At 43.0% G+C, this 18,815-nt stretch overlaps 1 protein-coding gene across 6 annotated transcripts in view; it reads right to left on the bottom strand.

Annotated features, from left to right (window-relative positions):
* Positions 1-1,608: 1,608 nt before the first annotated feature.
* RAP1A (RAP1A, member of RAS oncogene family) overlaps positions 1,609-18,815 on the bottom strand; it is a 43,201-nt gene continuing 25,994 nt past the window's right edge. For all 6 annotated transcript variants that reach the window (XM_075174223.1, XM_075174229.1, XM_075174228.1 and 3 more), the window contains 6 exons: positions 17,316-17,384; positions 15,698-15,754; positions 13,845-13,985; positions 8,832-8,975; positions 5,753-5,868; positions 1,609-3,565 (listed from right to left, as the gene is read on the bottom strand). In XM_075174223.1, coding sequence (XP_075030324.1) covers positions 5,782-5,868; positions 8,832-8,975; positions 13,845-13,985; positions 15,698-15,754; positions 17,316-17,384 — 498 coding nt within the window. In that variant the 3' untranslated portion in view covers positions 1,609-3,565; positions 5,753-5,781. The remainder of the gene's footprint in view (positions 3,566-5,752; positions 5,869-8,831; positions 8,976-13,844; positions 13,986-15,697; positions 15,755-17,315; positions 17,385-18,815) is intronic.

The raw sequence follows: 18,815 nt of genomic DNA, 5'->3' as shown, positions 1-18,815 counted from the left end.
AACTTAACGTTCATTAAGTTTCTCGTGTTGCTGCTGGATGTGAGACCTCACACATCACCACTCTGCAACGCTGAGAACGTCTCTGCAGCTCAGGCAGCGGAGCAAATCCCACGTGCACCGGCATCACTGCGCTCTCTGAAGACGACACGACGTTTCCTTCCACAGCTCCTGCTTCGCTTGTGTGTTTGGATCAAAATCAAAACTTGCAATTGCAACTCTCCAGCGACGCAGGGCGTAACCAGGCAGTTACCGTCTGATCCAACCCACATTAGATGGGAAAATGTGATTTAAAATAACCTTTAGATAACACAGAAAATGGACAGATAAATACAGGCTGAGAAGTTCAAGAACAGGGTATTTGCACAGACAGCAGCGAACTACTTTGGCTGAATTTGTGCACAGCTCAAACCAACACAAACAGGAGCTGGATGACTTTGGGGACTGCGGGGCTCCACTGAAATTTTAAACGTGTGCCTTTCCTCAGAGCAATGTTACTTTGCTTGATTGGATGCTGGTCAAAAGCAGAAGCATGCGACTACATCTGGAAGGTTTTTATTTTAACCTTTCTTTAGGACGTTCTTCAGTGAACTCATTTTTAACCCATTAAAAACATTAAACACCAAGTGCTTCGGGACACGTTCTTCTTGGACATAAAACCACGTAGCATCTGCTGCAGTGTATCCAAGGGCAGAGCTCGGGCTATTGTGCTAACATCCATTAGATAACAAAAATCTTATCCAGTGAGAAAGCTAATTCATTGTGTGAGGTACAAAGGGACGCGCACTGCGGAGCGGGACCGTCCTCCCGCCACCGGAGCCGCGCACCCCGCGCTGCCGCCTCGCCCGCAGCCGCCAGGGCCGGTCCATCTCTGGCAGGAACGGGGCTGCACCCTCCGAATTATTTTTACTCTGGTGTAATGTCATTCAGCGCCTTCACCGCCCCAGCCCCGCTCGGCCCTGGCGCTTTCCGACACCACCATCTAGTGGCAAAGCCAACAGGCTTGGGAAGCGTTTCCACCCCGCTTCGACCTCTTCCTCCGCCTCTTACGCCAAATTTACTATTCATTTTGCAACCCAGAGAGCACCCCAGGCTCAGCCTGCCATTCCTGCCTCTCCCGGGAAGCCAGCATGGACTACCAACCTCTCTCGCACCCCAGCCTTTGCAGGAGACGGGGTGAACGGGGCAGACGCATCTCCCCGGGGAGCAGCTGGTGCAGCCATCGGGGGGCCCTCGGACACCCAGGCCGCTCAGCGCTGGGGATCGGGCCCTGGCCTGCAGGCAGATCCCGCCGCAGTCAAAAAATGCCACTGAAGAGGCTGGACTTGCCTTCACCAGACCAACCAGTTACACCACGGGAAGAGCCGGACTGGGAGAGGCTGCAGAGTCGCCAAGTTCGGAAGTGACATGGAAAAGCACCGGCAGGCTGAGCACCCCCCGACACCGCGCGCCCCCAGCTTTGCTGGCAGTAGGTAACGTAGCCGGCTCTTCTGCATAAAACACACTTGGAATTTATGAAAGGAGGTTTGATGAACGTACATACCACACTGTATCCAGAAAATTAAGGTTAGGTTTCTGTTTTTATAGAATAGACATCTAGCAATCAGCATGTACATTAAAATTACTTTATTACTAAAATATTTTTACATTTAGTAAAGATAACCAACCTGCAAATACCATGCTTCTGCTCCTCCTGAAAAAGGAAGCGCATAGGTAGGTTGAAGACAACCAGCTAAGTAACTACGTTTGTCCTAGTAGCTTGTAAGTAGGCAGATGTGTTCACATTATCGTCATCCAAATATTTTCATCCAGTCTTGTTTGGGCTGCATTTAGAAACTGGGATCTCTGTATAATTCAACAGCTGCATCAGTAACAGAGTTTTAGAAAAACCTATTTATAGAAATTTCTCCCCCCTGGTTTCCAATAAAACTATACAACAGGTCCAGGAACAACTGTTCACCAGCTATTACATTTAGATTTCCCATTTAAACAACCAGGACAAAGTCCGTCCTGAGTTTTCTCCACTGTGAAGATACATTTCTCTTCTCACTTACTCAGAAGCGAAGCAGGAGCAAGACCTCAACACTGCAGGAGTTCCAGCAGCATCACACCGAGGATGGGATTTGGGCCCCCCAGGTCCCAAAGGCGGGTCTTTTACTTGCATATACACGGGAGGACGAGGCTGAGCACCCATGGGTCTCTTCATATCCTGCTCTTTTAAACTTTATGAAACCAACAGGTGTTTAAAAAGAAACAAACAAACCCAAAATGAAACAAAAAGCCCCTTCAGCTGACTGTGCAGATCAGGTAACATTAGCCAGATTTTGTCTAAAAATGTAAAGCAGCTGTTTGCTTTGTTGAAATTGTATTTAGACAGAACCAACTTTCAACTCCACAGCTCGGTGTCGAGATGCTGACCGTGAGAGGTCACCACGGGCTCCTGCCTGGCGGTGGCACTGGCAAAGCGGGGATTCTACCCTCCAAGTACATGAACGTGTGAAACGGAAGATCACAGTAAAAGTCAGACCTTGATACAGTATTAAACCAAATTTGTACATACAAAAATAATTGTACAGAGGAAGTCTTTTCAGCAGAATACAATCTTTAAACATTCAAAAGAATATACAAAACTAATTAAAAGTAGCCTTCTGTACTTTAGGGTGCGATATGATTAAATACATCCAACAAGGAGGGTGCGTGAAGACATCGCATCAGCATAACGACATAGTGGTGGTATTTGTTATAACAAAATACTTGATCTACCAGAATGGAAGAGGAATTCACAAAAAATGGATAAAACCCAAAGCCTGGAAACCATAACAAAAACACAGAAACAAAATGAAAATGTACTAAAATTTAATCATTCATAAAAGCTGTAATTTAATCTGTGACAGTAAAACACAAGAAGCAATATTAGAGTTGGTTTAGTATATTATATATTTTTGCTTTTAAAGCCATAGAAATCAGTTATCCCAGTTTTTTTTTTCCTATAAAAGACCCATTTTTCCAAAGCATTATGCACAAACATTTTTAATTAGAATATAATGGCAGAATGAAAATAATGATATTCCGTAACTTTTAAATATAAAATGAAGTCAATGACTCAAAAGGTTATTTGCTGCAGTGAGTTCAAAGGGAAATTTCAGATAATATATATCTATAGTTATAGATATAAAATATAATGGTGGAACATTTTTAGTTCTTGACGGGGAAAAATTATGATAAAAGGGTCAATATGAAATTTTAATCATAGTATAGCAATATCTAACATTTGAAATGCATCCATGCTCCTTTGTATAATCATACACTAGAGTCAATTATATTTATTTTCACATCTGTTAACTGCTATTGCAAAGGAGGAGTACTATTGTCTTAAATTTCCAAGAGATATACACAGCGCAATTTCTTTTTCCAGGGACTGTGTGCAAACCATTTTAAGTTCTAAATTCTTCTCATAGTATATAAAAACAGGAGAAGCTTCTTCAGATATGTTATTAATTTCCATAAAGTTTTGAAGTCGGGAATGCTGGCACTTTCCATTTAGGCAACAGTTCTTCATTCCTGCAATCTAGAAAAAGTGAAAAAAGATGATGGGGGGATGTTTCTCATCCTAAAGACGAGATGAATGATCTCGAACAAAGGTCTGAAAGCTTCCCCAGAAAACTGCCCACACTCAGGCTTGTAAAAACACGCAGCATTTCAGCAGGAAGAGCTTATCTTCCTCCAGTATTGGGGTTTGTTCCTATCATCCTCCGAGTTCGGAGGTACAGAAAGAAAAGAGACTTTGGAAACTATAACTCTAAGAAACAAGTTCTTGTTTTATCATGACCACAGCAGAGCAGTGACAGAGGAGCCGCCACCCTGTCTTTCTCCTGCGATAACGGTAGTGTCCTTCCAACTCAATCTGCTTTACGAGACAGGCAGCATTCAAGTGGATTTTGAATTCAGCAATGGATGAACAATTTATGGAAGAGGGACTTAATCTTTTACATTTCTGAGATGCTCTTAAAGTCTAATGTTGGAGACCTCCCTGCAGCTGTAACAAACAGGCAATCAATTGGGAAGAGATTTACAAAGAATGGGGGGACACTGTGAAGTATTTCGACAATCTAGAGCAGATTTGGGGGCATGGGTAGAAGTCAACGTTGTGAGAAGTCTCATCAGTAATTGGCTGAATGCAGGAACTCCTTTAGCAGTTGCTGGTATTTCAGTGCTACGCTGCTGCCAACGCTGGGCTTTGCAGCGCAGGATCCCGGGCAGGAGGGCGAGGGCAGAGCCACCCCAAGCCCGGCAGAGCACGTCCTCCCCGGGGCTGGGGAAGCCCGTCTCCAAGAAGTCATCCTGGCTGACGCCACGCTAGCTAAATTCAGATATATCACCTGAGGAACAGGAAAAGCCACTTGAGACCTGCTCTTCATTTTCTTTTCCTAGAGCCATTGCTTCCCCACAACCCTAAGCTATTATTTTCTGGCATTCAAAGCTCAGGATAAGAGACTCATCAATCAACAAAGCACAAGTCACTAGAAGCCAGGTTAACTGCATAGCTCCATTTATCCTACTCAATCACACCTAGGCTACATAAATGGCCACCTACAGCATGAACTTCAGATCTGGGAGAAGGCAGGGAGCCACCTATTTTCAGGAATTATCTCTGAAATCCTTCTACGACCAGGAGTTTGTCTTAAAAGCTGTAGGACAAGGGCACTTCGCTTTGCTAGCTACACTGCACCTATTTATGAAACTAAAGAACCGAATACAGAGCTTCTGACGGGTCACAGGAATCATCAGAAGTTGACAGGCTGTGCAGCCCAAGATCACGAAGGCAGCCGGCACAGCCAGAGCACTGCGGCGAGTTCATTCCTCCCCGACTCGTCCCTACAGGGCCGGGCTGCGTCTCTGCCCTGCCGCGCTCGCAGGCTGAGCGTGCTTTGCGCTACAACCGCCGGGCGGGACGATCCGCTTGCTTTCTGAGCATTGCTTACTTCCTAGTGCCGAGATGGGCCATGGACCCTGCACCTTCTCTGCCTCCGACGGGTGCCATGCAGCACACTCCTGTGCCAAGAGGCCAACAGCTCACGGGACAGCCTAGGTGATACTGCTGTTCAAAACCTGAAGCTACAGAAATGCTCTTTTCTTTCAGGAGTGCGATAGAACAGCTGTAAGCACACAGAGTACCCTCCCAAGATACACAGGAAGATCATTTATAGCTATGTCCAACCTTGGGATGGTTTTTTGGTTTTGGTTTGGTTGGTTGTGGTTTTTTTGTTGTGGTTTTTTTTTGGTGGGCAGCTTTTTATTTCTGCAAATTTCTGTTTATTGAAATCCATGTCCCACCCCAACCAATTTGCAATTGTCCCCATAGCATCTAAGACTGAGACAGCAGCTGCAGCAATAACACAAGCTACAGAGATGCTACCAAATTTCAGCAGACGATAAAAATGAAGCAAAATTGAGCGGCTCAGAGCATGGTGTCACAAGACAGAGAGAGAACCTGCAAGGTTAACAAGGAAGTTCCCGCTCTGTCGCACTCATCAACCCAAGCAAAAGGAGAAAGGGAGAGAAGCAGGTATTTCTCTGGCAGGTCAGTCAGTACAACTGACTTTTTTAAAAAGTCCGACAAATGCAGCAGAACGGGAAGGAATTTTGTATTTGGGAACGAAGAGGAGCGGAGGGAAGGGGAGCGAGTCCCCTCTCTGTTGGGAGCAGCTCCCGGTCCGATCACCTGAGCTGTGGGTGTAATTCAGACACTTCTTACCTGGCTCAGAGCTGCTGCGCGATAGGAGTCTAAAGCAGCAGACATGATTTCTTTTTAGGCTTCTTCTTTTCCACTGGTGTTTTTCTGTTTATCTGTCTGACCAGGTCATAAAAGATCTGAAAATGAAAAACACAAACTGAAAAATCAAAGTGATAAAACACTATGCAAGCGTCAAAAATCAGGCAGGTTGGCAAGCTGATGCTCTTTCCCGGTGGCTGCAGTCTTTTAGATTCAGTTAAACTGCTTGCATTTATTTAAACATGTTTCTCAAGCAAATGCTTGTGGAACAAGAGAGCACAGAGCTCCCATCAGCGTGCGGAACATAAGGGAGCTGTAAACTCCTATCCTGCAGCATACAGCTTTCTCCTTCAGGTTGCATATGACCAAAGGCTTCAGAAGACTATGGCAATGAAATGGCCACGAATCCCTTGCTTTGGAAAAGGGGGAGAAAACTGGAAAATGACAAACGGTTTTTTAAAAGACAGGCATAACATCCTTAAGGATCACCTTCTCACTGGTGCTCTCTGGGCTGATGAGTGTCTCTGCAGAACACTGCTACACCACCAGCGTATTCTCACGGCATCCCTTTTCCTTGGCTGTCACCTTCAAGAGTGGTCTTCATTCACCCACTGCATAGGATGCACTGTTAATTTTCCTCTTTGCCAAACAGATTCAAGCTGTTAATCACTTCACCTTTTTGCCTGGTCTAATCTTTTGAGTTTATTAATAAAATCAGCAAGGAGAAGCAAAACATCTGCCCTGAACTCAAGACATTTCCAGAAGGGCACGATTACAGGGGCCTCTTTCAGCTTCAGAGATGAGTTTCTTGTGAACGCTTTTGCTGTGAGTTGTTTTCCCAGCAATACTCAACCCATTTATAGCAAAACGAGCTTTGCAAAAATGCTTGGAGCTGGATCAGAGTATTGAGGAGAAATATTTAAACCTTCAGAAAGCTCCACCCTTGTTCTTGTTTACTTTTTTCCTTCCTGGAGTGGCTGACAGCTCACAAATTCTTGTTGATTCCAAGGAAATTCGGAAGACAAAGAAACAGTTTATAACAAATTGCAACAACTAGAAATTTAAGATTTTCCGGCTATTAGCTACATGAAAAAGCACTAGTGCACAGTTAAATAGTTTTGAATGAAATGAACATGATGGTGGCTTTATCAAGATCTCATGTAAAATATTTTAAAATAGCATTTGAGTTGCTCACGCTACTCCTTTACTAAGCTTATTGCTACAGTTTTCTACTGTCAGCCTCAGGCAAAAGCAGCAGTTCGTAATCTCCAGTGGACACAGCCAAGACGTTCACAAGTGTACAGATAAGATACCAATAAGAAGTTCCTGTAGGAAACCAATTAGTAAGTGGCACCTTCTATGCTGATGCAAAACAGTTTTCAGTCTTCAAGCCTTTATAAAGAAGAGCCAAGATGATTCGAAAGTGATTATGATGTGCAGGAGGAGTCTGAGTTTCGAAGGCACATAGAAATTTATCACCCTTTAGCCCAGATTTTAAGAAAATTAGAAAGTCCAAAAGTAGCTAAAAACCAAAACCAAGACCCAGAATAATGCAAATGCTTCCCCAGTCCATGAGCTGGCAGAACAAACAAATAACCAGTACAATAAGTGGCTTGTTTCTCTTTGATTTCCTTAGCTTTTATGCTTTTCATAACCAGACAATATAAACTGGCAGAAAACCAGAAAATTAAGATCACAATAAAAGCAGAAACGAATCTTCCAGTTAATAATTTTCTTCCCCATGATGAGAGTCTCACTGGAGGCAGCAGACAGGACAGGGAAATACGGAGACACAGGATTCACACGTTAAGGATGACTGTATGTAAACCATGGGTGTGCATTCGCCCCAGGACAGTTCAGTCTTCTGCCCACTAGAGAATCCCCTTTCCTGCACAGCTCTCAGGAGAGCTTTAAGCACCTTTGGCTAACGAGAGGTCAGTCTCTGCCACAAACTGTGGAAATACAAATAAAACAGAATTCTTATACTCCATGGTGATCTGTTCAATGATTGAGCCACTAGTTTCTTCATTAACAGTCATAGTTTTACTACAGCTCAGACACACACACACAGAAAAACCCTTCTGGCAGGAGTCTAGCTCAGCGAGCTGTATTTACCGGGTTAGACTGGTGCGCGCTACAGCGATGCTAATCCCAACCACAGAAGCTGCAATTCATTCAGCCTGGAGCTCCCTTCCCTTTCAACCGGGTAGATGCAGTGCTGCGCACACCCCACTAGCTGCCAAATTAACACTGGGTCCAGTCCAAGATCCTACTGCTCCTGCTTATCACACAGCCTCCTAAACGGTCCCAGTTATCTCCTGGCACCAAACCAGCAACGCTCAATGGGGTCACCTTAGCTTTTGTGGCTGGAAACCTGGCCTCTGTCACAGTCAGATAATTCACAGCAGAGAGTAAAAACTTGGTGCTTGATGTCAAGCAGAGATCCCTCAGCAGAACTACACTACCTCAGGCAGCAGCAAAAGGCGCACCGATTGCAAAGGTGTTTCTCATTTAGACATGGGGAACTGCTCAGACAGATAAATGTTTGGACACGGTGTCAGTAAGTTAGTGGCTTACCAGTGGAGGACTACGATGGGATCTGCTTGAGCAGCCAGACATAACAGGAATGTGAAAAGCAAATACTTTCAGAAACAACAGCCAACACTATGCAACATGACATGTAATACATCAGGGCATAATCCAAATTCTGAATAGCAACAGCAGTTATTGTGAAAAAAGTATACTTTCCAAACAAAGTAAAGCTAAGAGTCATCCAGTTAACTGGGCTTACTCAGGACCTTCTGCTATTCATGTCCTCTGACAGGCTATAGAAAGCACTTACCTGGAGAAGTCACCCACCCTTTACAGAGAAAAAGGAGCAGATCTCCTTAAAACAAACAGAAAGCAGTAGCTAAATACGCTGCATTGCAAGCCTTTCTTAGGCGGAGATTTCAGAATCATCCTGAATCTTCCCCATTAAGAAATATATGAGGGACTGCATGCTGGTTTAATGTGGCATTCATGCTGAAGCAGGAAAGACAAGGGAACAGCTGATAGTTACCTCATTAACGTTGATTTTAGACTTTGCAGACGATTCTAGAAAGGCACAGTTACACCACTGTCTTGCTAAGTTTTGACCCTGTTCTTTGCCGACTACACGCTCTTCCTCCAGGTCACATTTATTGCCAACCAGAATCATTGGAACCTGGAGAGAAGACAAGCAAGAACGAGACATACATCAGCAAGTTAACATACAACATGGACTGTAATGCTATGGCTTACAAAGGCACGGCGGGGGGAGGCGGGGAGAGACAGTATAGACAGTATGAAAAACAATAAAAATCAGAAGTTCAGCAGAGCTCACAAACTAGACTGCTGGGAAAGGCTTGTAGAAAGTCGATACTATAGACACCCTGGTTCACTAAGAATTAAACACATGGAGGACACCGTAAAACCAAGTGGTAGTATTTCAGCGCCATCTTAAGTTAGTAAAGATTTATTTTCTGGTCTCTACATCCAACACCTTTCTAGTCAAAAACTTAATTTACTACTGAAATGCATTTCAGGACTTCCAAGTGGCAGTAGGCTAAACTGCCTGCCAACTTAGCCTATTTTAGACAACAGAACATACAGCATGTGTTTTAAGACAGACATTATATGTTTCAGCCCTTTTGACCTGCCTTGTCAACCTGTTGTCAAGCCACACAACAATAAATGGAAGCACCTTTGAAAAGCACTGCCCTGGACATGGAATAAAAAGGAATAGTCCTGTGCAGCTAAGTATTCCCACACAAGACCACCTTCCTCATCTCAATAGAGTACCATACTACTGCCATGTTCTGCATACACACAGAAAAGAGGATGTTCACTACACAAAAGGCACAAACACTGTGCTTGGTATTTACTAGCTTAGAATAATTAGAATTTCCAAACTAGTGACCACCTAGCAGCTCAGCTCCTGAAAGGACACCACTTCCAATAAATAACCTCATGCAATATTAAACGTTTGATACATGTTCAAAAGATTCATGCTAGACCCATGACGCAAATACAGGCACATCATTTGTTTAAGCCAACGATGAAAGGGCACCTGTCCCTCTCCTCAAGCTGTTGGCTTTCTAAAGTGTCTGGGTGAGTCACCTTCTCGCTCCTTCATGAGGAAGAAAGTGCCTTGGGGAAACCGTATTCCTTGTGACATTTCCTACAGAAAAACAGACATTTAATACTGTAGGAAAACGACCGTGGCTGTAGTAAATGCTTATTACAACGTGTTTGCATTAGGCTGCACAGAAAGGAGGGTCCCTTGGCTTGCCCAGCCCTCCCAGAAACGGCACAAGGGGCCACAGAAAGGACAGGGTCTCTTGCTCAGCTGTAGTTTCTCACCAGGGCTGCGATTGTATTTGCTTGGTGCAGCGCGGAGAGCCAAGTGCAGTCCGCACTCACTAAGTTATAAATCCATTTGTCTCAGAAAGTATCAGAGTAAGCGATGGTGAGTGTAAGCAGCAGGATTTGCTCTCATCAGTTATGTTTAGATATTGAGTTAAAACTCTTTCAGGAGAAAGAAATCGGGCAAAAATATGATTAAAACCAGTACTAAGACGTTTTAGAAATAGTATCCTGATATATAATTTCAGAAGGCTTTCTCCGGTTCTCAGGCAGTCTCTACCACGGCTGTAGCCCACCAAGATGTCACAAATAGGTAGAAAAGACCTCAAACAAGCAAACAAAAAACACCCAAAGCACCCAAAAAAACCTCCGTAACAACCAAAACCACCTACCCTCAGGTGCCATTTCCATACCTGCGAGATGATGAGATTACAGCGCAGTCCCGGCCGCTGCCTGCCCCTCCTCAGGACCCTTCCCTACGGGCCGCGCAGTTGGGGCACCCAGCCCACGCGGCTCCCCAGCTCCAGCCTGCACATTTTCACAGCCAGTTTGGAGACAGACACGCAGTTCAGGACTTTCTACGCCTGAGAATTGTGGGTTACATACCATTTTGAAGTTTGCTTTTACAACCTGCACCTCATAGATCTTAGGGGACGATACAGCCAGAGCTAAGGTGGATTTTGAAACGCGAGACCACAGCAAGATCTGCAGGACGCATGCAGTGCTTCGCATGCACACAACAGCGACAGCATCCTGTTTCCCTTACACTATGTAAAAGTAGAAAAAAAACGAAGAACTGCTGATAATGGGTGTGCACCCCGCTCCATTTCCTGAAGCACTTAATTCTTTGAACAGAAAATGAGTACTTTCCAGCTGGAAAATAAATCATTATCCACTTCCTTTGGTAACTTACAACACGCTGTATGTTTTTAATCTACTTCAATGTTAATATTTGTAGTCTCTTCCCGATTCAACGACACTCAAGATTAATTTTTGTATTTAAAACTTACAGCCATACTGATTAGAAAATGATCATATTTTTAGTTTTGAGAAAAAAGTTTTACTTATTACATCAGAAAGCTGAAGTCACAATACAGATGAGGCAAATCCAAAAAGGCTTATTTCACATCAGACCCCAACAGGATATTTACAACTATATCAGCTTAATCCCGTTCTTTACAGTTTTCTGGATAGTTAAGAGAAATTTTCTCACACCAAAACATGAAAATGTATTTTGAACATGTTCAGCAAAAAAAAAAAGTATATCAAGATGTGAAATAATAGGGAAAAAAAGCTATACCTAGATGGGTAAACAGTATAGGTTTGAAAGACATGAAACTCTGTATAAGGTTATTTCAAAAGGTAGTAATTGTTTATCATAGAGCCAGAAATGGAGTTTGATGAACAACTAGCTTTTGATCATTTACTAGTTCATGTAGAAGACTGGAATTTAAACTTTCTTAGACATACATAATTGAATGGTTTAAGTATTGGGATTTTAAAAGACACATTCTGAAACTAAATACAGGAAGGAGCGCTTTTTCCTAACTCAGCAGAACATGGCTTAAACGTTCAAAAGGTTCTCAGGCCTGGATTCAACAAGTAACATCCCCCTAACACAAAATAAATAAATGCATTTTAATAATTAAATCAAATCACTGAAGTAAAAACAAAAGCAACAGTCTCTATTGTCCGACGAACTTGACCAGCTTACGGTGCAAATTCCGCTCCAGCGAGTGCAGCTGAGCGAAGCGCTGGGCGCTGGCCGAGAGGCTAATAAAGGACTCATGTTACCAGGGATTTATGCAAGTGTAATCCCTACCTAAATGAGAATCAGTTTTGCATAAATAGAAGTTCAGCTTGTTAAACCAAGGAGGGAACCAAAGCCGTTCAAAACAAGGTAATCAGGATACGGGACAACGAAGATCCAAGAGAAAGAAGCAGCCCTGAGAGGTTGCCCTCAGCCCCAGAACAGCTGAGCTGCGGGCTGTGCTCATCCCACCCCGCGCACTCTGCGCAAACTGCATTTTCCTGAACGGCTATTTAAATACAATGCACATAGCTTACCCAGGATTTGGCCTAAACACGTGTCCCAGCCCTGTTTACCGACCCCCACCGCTCCCCCAGCCGCTGTAAGGAGATCAGGGCTGTGCGCGAGAGGCTGCTGCTGCTTCCACAGCTCCGCTGGTGAGCCAGAAAGCGGCTGACACAACCCGAAAGCAATCGACATCAAAGGCAGCGGCTACTTTTAAGCTGTCAGTGGAAAAAAAAAGGCAACCTTTTTCACACTCCTCAGGGCAAACCCTTGAATACATTATCAACTGTTAGGCAAAAAACAAAAAATTAATTTCAGCTAATTCTGGAAGAAGCCTACACAGAGAGAGAGTTCCACACGTCTCCACAGCCGCATGGCTACCATGGCAAAAGCCACCGGCAACCTCATCTACATCACACATTTAGAAATTAAAAGCCTGCCAAGGAGTTCCAGTTACAGGAGTTGGGGCCTGAACTGGAAATACGGCAAATAGTTTTCTTCTGTCAAACAGGACTGAATGCAAACTATCTTAATGTAATTTCTCCTTATTTTAAAAAGGGATTTAAACAACCAAAATTACAACCTTGCGTCACTAGCTAAGACTCTTTCAGAATCTTTCAATGATTTAATTCATACAACTGTGTGATCTCCTTGGGGCTACAGATTTTGTCAAATGACAGAAGAAAGAAAACTGTCGAGAGTTTAAAAGCCTCAGACCGTGAGGGTGGTCTGCCGAGTGCCACTGCCATTCGCAGGGACAGGCACACCCGCAGCGCAAAGCTGAACCCTCCCTGCCCACAGACGGGCGTCACGGGAGCGACAGACCACACCACAGACCCTTAAACATCCCCCTTTCCTTCAGAAAGGGATAAGCACAGTTTCATACGATAACCTAAAATCCTGTGAAAGTTTTGGTTCCGATGGATTTGACTGAAGCAGAGCTCACAAACCAAGAGGCTCTGCACAGCTACAGTAAGGGAATCTCAACTTCATGCAACAAGACCCAGGACTACTTAATCTGACGAACAGCTCCGGCAGCCGGAGCGGAGGCGACTGAACAGGCTCCCATCCCGCCTCCCCAGCCCTTACTGATGCTGCCCTCACACACAGAGAAATGAAAATAAAGGAACATTCAGTGATTTTACCAAAAAAAAAAAAAAAGCTATTAATAATAATGACACCTAAATTACAAAGCACACTTTGGTCAATAAGCTGAACACGTCCTTTCTATTTGCAGTTCAAGTTCACCAACGTGGATTATGACCCGTACCCATGTGAACGGCACAGAGGGCACAGCGTACAACCCTGCCCTGCGCCAGGACTCGAGAGACTTCACAGCCGACCTTCAGGAAACGTCACGGCTTTGTACTTCTGTTGCAGCTTTTTTTTTTTCCCAGTCAACTCCCACCATTTCCAAAGACTGTTAGCCTTCCAGCACATGTGAAAATCTGGCTTCACTATGCCTATTAGCAAGTGTTGGACCTCAAATAACATCACTGAAAATAACAAACAATGCTAAGGAAACTTACTTCAACACAAGACTTTGCTATACAGCAAAGAATATTCTTAGAAAGAAATTTTACTCACAAATTCCTGTATGTTTACTTACAAACACATTTTAACCACTTGCAGAAGAAAAAATATTCTACTTACATCTTCAGTGTCCTTAACCCGTAAAATCTGTTCCCGCAGGTCCTGTAAGTCGTTAAATGTGGACTGTGCTGTTATAGAATATACTAGTGCAAACCCTTGACCGTTCTTCATATAGAGATCCCTCATTGCTGTAAATTGCTCCTGTAATCAAATATTTTAAAAAGTCATTAGCTAGTGAATGCAGCTAATGAACATTTACAAAGGAATACTTTTGTTGTAATGGAGACAAGAATATAGTACCAAACAGCATGCATTTACATTTTTACCCCTTACAGAAATCCACTGAAGCATGCAAATTTAATAAAAGTATTAACACATCTCTTTCCCTTTGGTTTTTTTTCCCCTAATAGAGAAAAAGGCTTCTTGAAAAAGATGGTAAAAAGATCAAGAACAGCAATAAAAATGTATCTGCAGATGGACTGTTGTATGCCCCAAACCATAATACAAGGTGTTAAGATTTGGCTGACATATTTTGTAGTGATCTTTCATTTATTTTCTGATATGGTGTTAAGTACGAGTCTGCCATCAGACCAATTCCCCAGATAACAGATAAGGACTGGAAATTCAATTTCTCCTCTAACACGATATTGAAACAGGCATAGGTGTCACATACTCGCGATTTATTGTGAGCACGACCGCGTGGGAAGGCAGTGCCTGATCACCTCTGAACATATGCAATTATATAGTAGTCATCTTTAGCATGAAAATGGCTTGAAGGTTCAATGCAATGAAATGCAAGAGCAGGCTGGAAAATCTGTACCAGATCAGAGCTGCCTTTGTCCGTGGCTATGAAAGGAAGCTTTACCAGAACCGTGTAACAATGATTTCTGCTTCCACGCCTTCGCATTGCTGTTGATAATTTTCAAAGCTTTCTAAATAAAACTAACTTTCAGGAAGCACGTCCTCCCCCTGTGATGTGCACTCAACCATTACAAGGTCTGTTTACGTAGTGACAGGACTTTGCAGGACGGCAAGTGACACTGGCGTGGCAAAGGGAGTCGCCGCGCGGCCCTGGCTGGAAGGATGACACGGGCCATGCAAGGCAGCGCCAGGGAGGTGCCGCCGGGGTAGAGGAGTATTCCTTGACAGGTACAGAATCTTTACGGATTGAATCCCTCCAGGTGGGCAGATGTGACATGCTGGGAGGAGATCCCTATGCATTGCCTGGAAGTGGCTTCAATCCACATGGACGTATCCTCTTCCCTCCCCATGGGAAGGGGAAACTGCTCCCTTCAGTCCTGTTCGGGGAAAAGCCCCAGAGCGATGCAACCTACTTACTGAATGAATACGTAGTACAAGAGGCTGAAACAGCAGTGATTACAGACTTGGTTTTAAAAGAAGCAACCACAATGATTCAGTGCGTCAAACTGTGCCCACAACTAGCTACAGAACAATGCTGCCTTAGCACTGAGTCCTCCTTCTCCCTTCCACCTTTGTATCTTACCTTTATTTTAGTAAAGAGCCTGCTGCTTAAGACCTCACCTTTTTTGTCTGTGTATTCTGGCCACTTGCAAAATTAACATGTAAAATTATCCTGTATCAGGGTGTTGATAGCGAGACGATGGTGGGTGGCAGAGAAGAGGTGAGTGGCACAGGATGCACCAACCTTTGTGTCCCTGCATTGGGACACCCGCTGGGGAACGGATTCACAATGCTGCTGGCAGGGCTGCAGAAGGCTCATTCACCACACTGGGTTTTGGGTTATTTAACAAAACCGTTCAATTTATATTGCAGCTGACCTATTGTTTTTGCTCGGGCAGGATTATTTTACTACTATAAGTTCTACTCTTAACACCTCACCTCATTCTTAACAAAGAAACTCCATATCAATTAGAAAAAGAAGTTATACTTACTGTCCCTGCTGTATCGAGGATTTCAAGCATACACTGTTGACAGTCTACTTCCACTTGCTGGGGAAAAAAGGGAAGAGACAAATGCAGTTAAAAATAAAAAAGTCTGAAATGGGACAGGCAAGAGGAGCATCAGCTTAATTTTTACTTCTGCCGCGAAGACCTCTATAAGCAAGCCAACACCTGCACCTCCCCAGCGCTGAGAGGCACCGCTATTAGAGGATAAATTATGCCCCAAGCCAGGCATTTGGGTCAGCTCACTTATGCTCCAGGACTTTGCTGATTATAAAGGCCTAAATGAGCAGCTCGTTGTAAACATCTCAACTTAAGTGAGATAAAAATCCACTCTTACAAATCAACGGACCTTAAAAGCTTCAATTTTTCTTTGCTGCTGGGGGTGAAGGGAGTAAAGAAGAAAAGAAAAAGCAAAATATTTAATGATCCTCACAGTTAGTAAGTCTTAGTAAGTCTTCCACTCACTGAGAAATGTCTCAGATCCAACGAGGGTAATTCCAGGAAAGTCAAATAAATTTAACAGCAGAACTCATACCACAATTTACATTTAATTATCACAGGCACAAATGTTAAAGTTTTTGTTTGCTGTTTCGGTGCCTTTAATTATGGTAACATTTATGCTAATCTGTAGAACAAGGGGTTACTTGACATCAATCGAGTGAAGAAAGCAGCTCTGTTGACAGAATTGCGTAACACGACAGCGCCAGGGATCCTGACAAGGACTTTTGCTCAGCAATTACAAGCCTGCATCCAAAACTGCTGTAAAGAATTTTATATGCCTTCAAATCAAGCAGAACGCGTTTGAACTAAATTGGCAAAACAGCCATTCCTAGAAGAAAACAACTAAATGCAATTGCTATGCTACAGTAATATAACCTACTGTGATGAATGATGTATACATCCTCTCTAACAGATAGCATACACATAGCAAATACTGATATCTTTATGTTTTGAAGTAATGATTATATGTCAAATTACAGCAAACAGATCTGATTAACAGCCTGACCCTAGTTTGGTTGAGCTGTTCCTATCCCCAGACATCAGTCAGAAGCACTGGCAGGAGGATGGGCAGTACACCATAGCTCGTACCCCAGTACAAGCGGAAATCGGTGATGGTTCAGGAAAATACACCAGGCTGATCTCTGGGCAGGTGTAGTAACCTCTAACGAAGAAACAGGCGAACAGTGGAGAGCCTCAAACTGCCTCAACCTGAGTCACTGGAGATTTAAAGTGAAAGCTCTTAGCTATATGGAGTAATAAGAGCTATAATCCTCCTGTTAAATAGAACTAAGTTAGGGAGTGGTCCAATTAACACCAAAATTTGTCATTCCCTGACAATTCAGCTTTATAGTAGCTGATACAATTTGTCTGATTGCATTCGGAGGCCCTAAGCTAGTAAAGTACTCTGTGAAGTCAAAGAAAACTATCTGCATGAAACTATTCCAAGACTGATGCTTTTCTATGCATCGCTTTCTTGCTGCGGTCTTATGCAGCCATAACATTTTCTCAGAAAAGACCCTTTCTCATTCTGATAAGCTTTCGTCGCACTATTAAAAAGAAGCAAGCTCTATGAGACTTGAAAGAAATAAAAATGATGTTATTTTACCTTTCTGTATGAATCTTCTATTGTTGGGTCATATTTTTCAACAAAAATTCCCTGAACAAACTGTACAGTCTGGGGAGATAGGAAAGAAGAAAAAAACTTAAGTGAGCTGAACACGACCAGTAACAATTATCAGGAAGCACTTTATGAAAAAGTAACACACAAAAACTACTCAACACTGCTATTAAAATTCAATAGTGGGGAGCAGAGAAAAAGACATACAAATTTTTGATTTTTTAAAATAAAATTTGCATAGTTTCAGTTGTTTTAAGAATCACTTTATTCAAGCATGTTTTCAAAACTTCTTTGAAATGTAAACTGTTTGCTTGCTTGCTTTTTCATAAAAGATGATATCCTCAAAAATGCCTTTACTTTAGTGCCTGTGTCTTTAGAAGAATAAAAATCACCAAATATGGAAGACTTGAAATTTAATCAGAAGAACTGGCAATCTGTACATTGTGGAAAATCCACATTTCAATTCAAATCATATTAGAGTTACAGTGGAGCTACTCTGGATTACGTGCCCAGAGCACAGATGTATTTCAGAGCAGCAAGTTAAATCTGGAGTGACTCCAGATACTCAATTGGTATTAAACCATTAAAGAAGGAGACATCGTTCATGTCAAAGAGGAAGCAAATCTACTCTAAACATTTCCTATCAAGCTGTCACTCGCACGCGGCCCATCTCTGGACATCCAAGCTCCATACGTGGCGTGCTCTGGCTCCTGGCAGTCCGCAGCTTCGCTTGTCCTCTGCAAGGCAAAGCTTGCTTTTCCTTTTCGCCTCGCATCCCCATGCTCTTTCCTACAATGATCTGCCATAACGTAGTAACGCAGCACAGGAGCAGCCGGAGGTTTGGTTGATGTTTGTAAAACAAGGTGGTGTGTGTTTGTAAAACTAAGCACCAAGATCCCAGCACTTAATTTTGTCTCTTTAAAAATCAACAAACACACCGACTATCTTCTGCCAACTGAACTTTCCGTAAGCTTTTTAACACAAATTCTGAGAAGTCACTACCTGTTTCGAGAAGCCGTATTTTGTTTGGACAGGAGGCTGAGATTTTACTGAAGAGGGTTCACATTTGTCACACAAGTACTTGCAAACTTTCAGAGAATGGCATATGCCAGATACACACAAAACATCTTGCTGTATTCTGGAAACCGAGCAGTTCCTCATGGTTTGCTCTTTCTTTTAATATAAGAAAAAAAATATTTCTAGTACGACCTCATTTTAAAATCATCCTGTATCACTAAACAAACCTATTTTACACCCTAACGATCAAAGTCTTTGCTTCACCAATATTTTCTTGTTACACTGAATGGCTGTCCCAGTCTGCCTTTCAGGTAACAGATCTCAGGAAAATCATTATAATAAGATACCACTATTAATGTGAATTACAGTGTTATACCAGCAATGGAAACCAACAATAAGAACTGTAGATCACAGATTATATTTTAGGATTCTTAGCACAGCTACTAACCAAAGAGAGTCCGAAGAGGTTGC

Source organism: Calonectris borealis, chromosome 26, assembly GCF_964195595.1.
Source record: "Calonectris borealis chromosome 26, bCalBor7.hap1.2, whole genome shotgun sequence".
Lineage (NCBI taxonomy): Eukaryota > Metazoa > Chordata > Aves > Procellariiformes > Procellariidae > Calonectris > Calonectris borealis.
The sequence above is the reverse complement of the archived record's forward strand: the minus strand, read 5'-3'. Positions and strand labels throughout refer to the sequence as shown.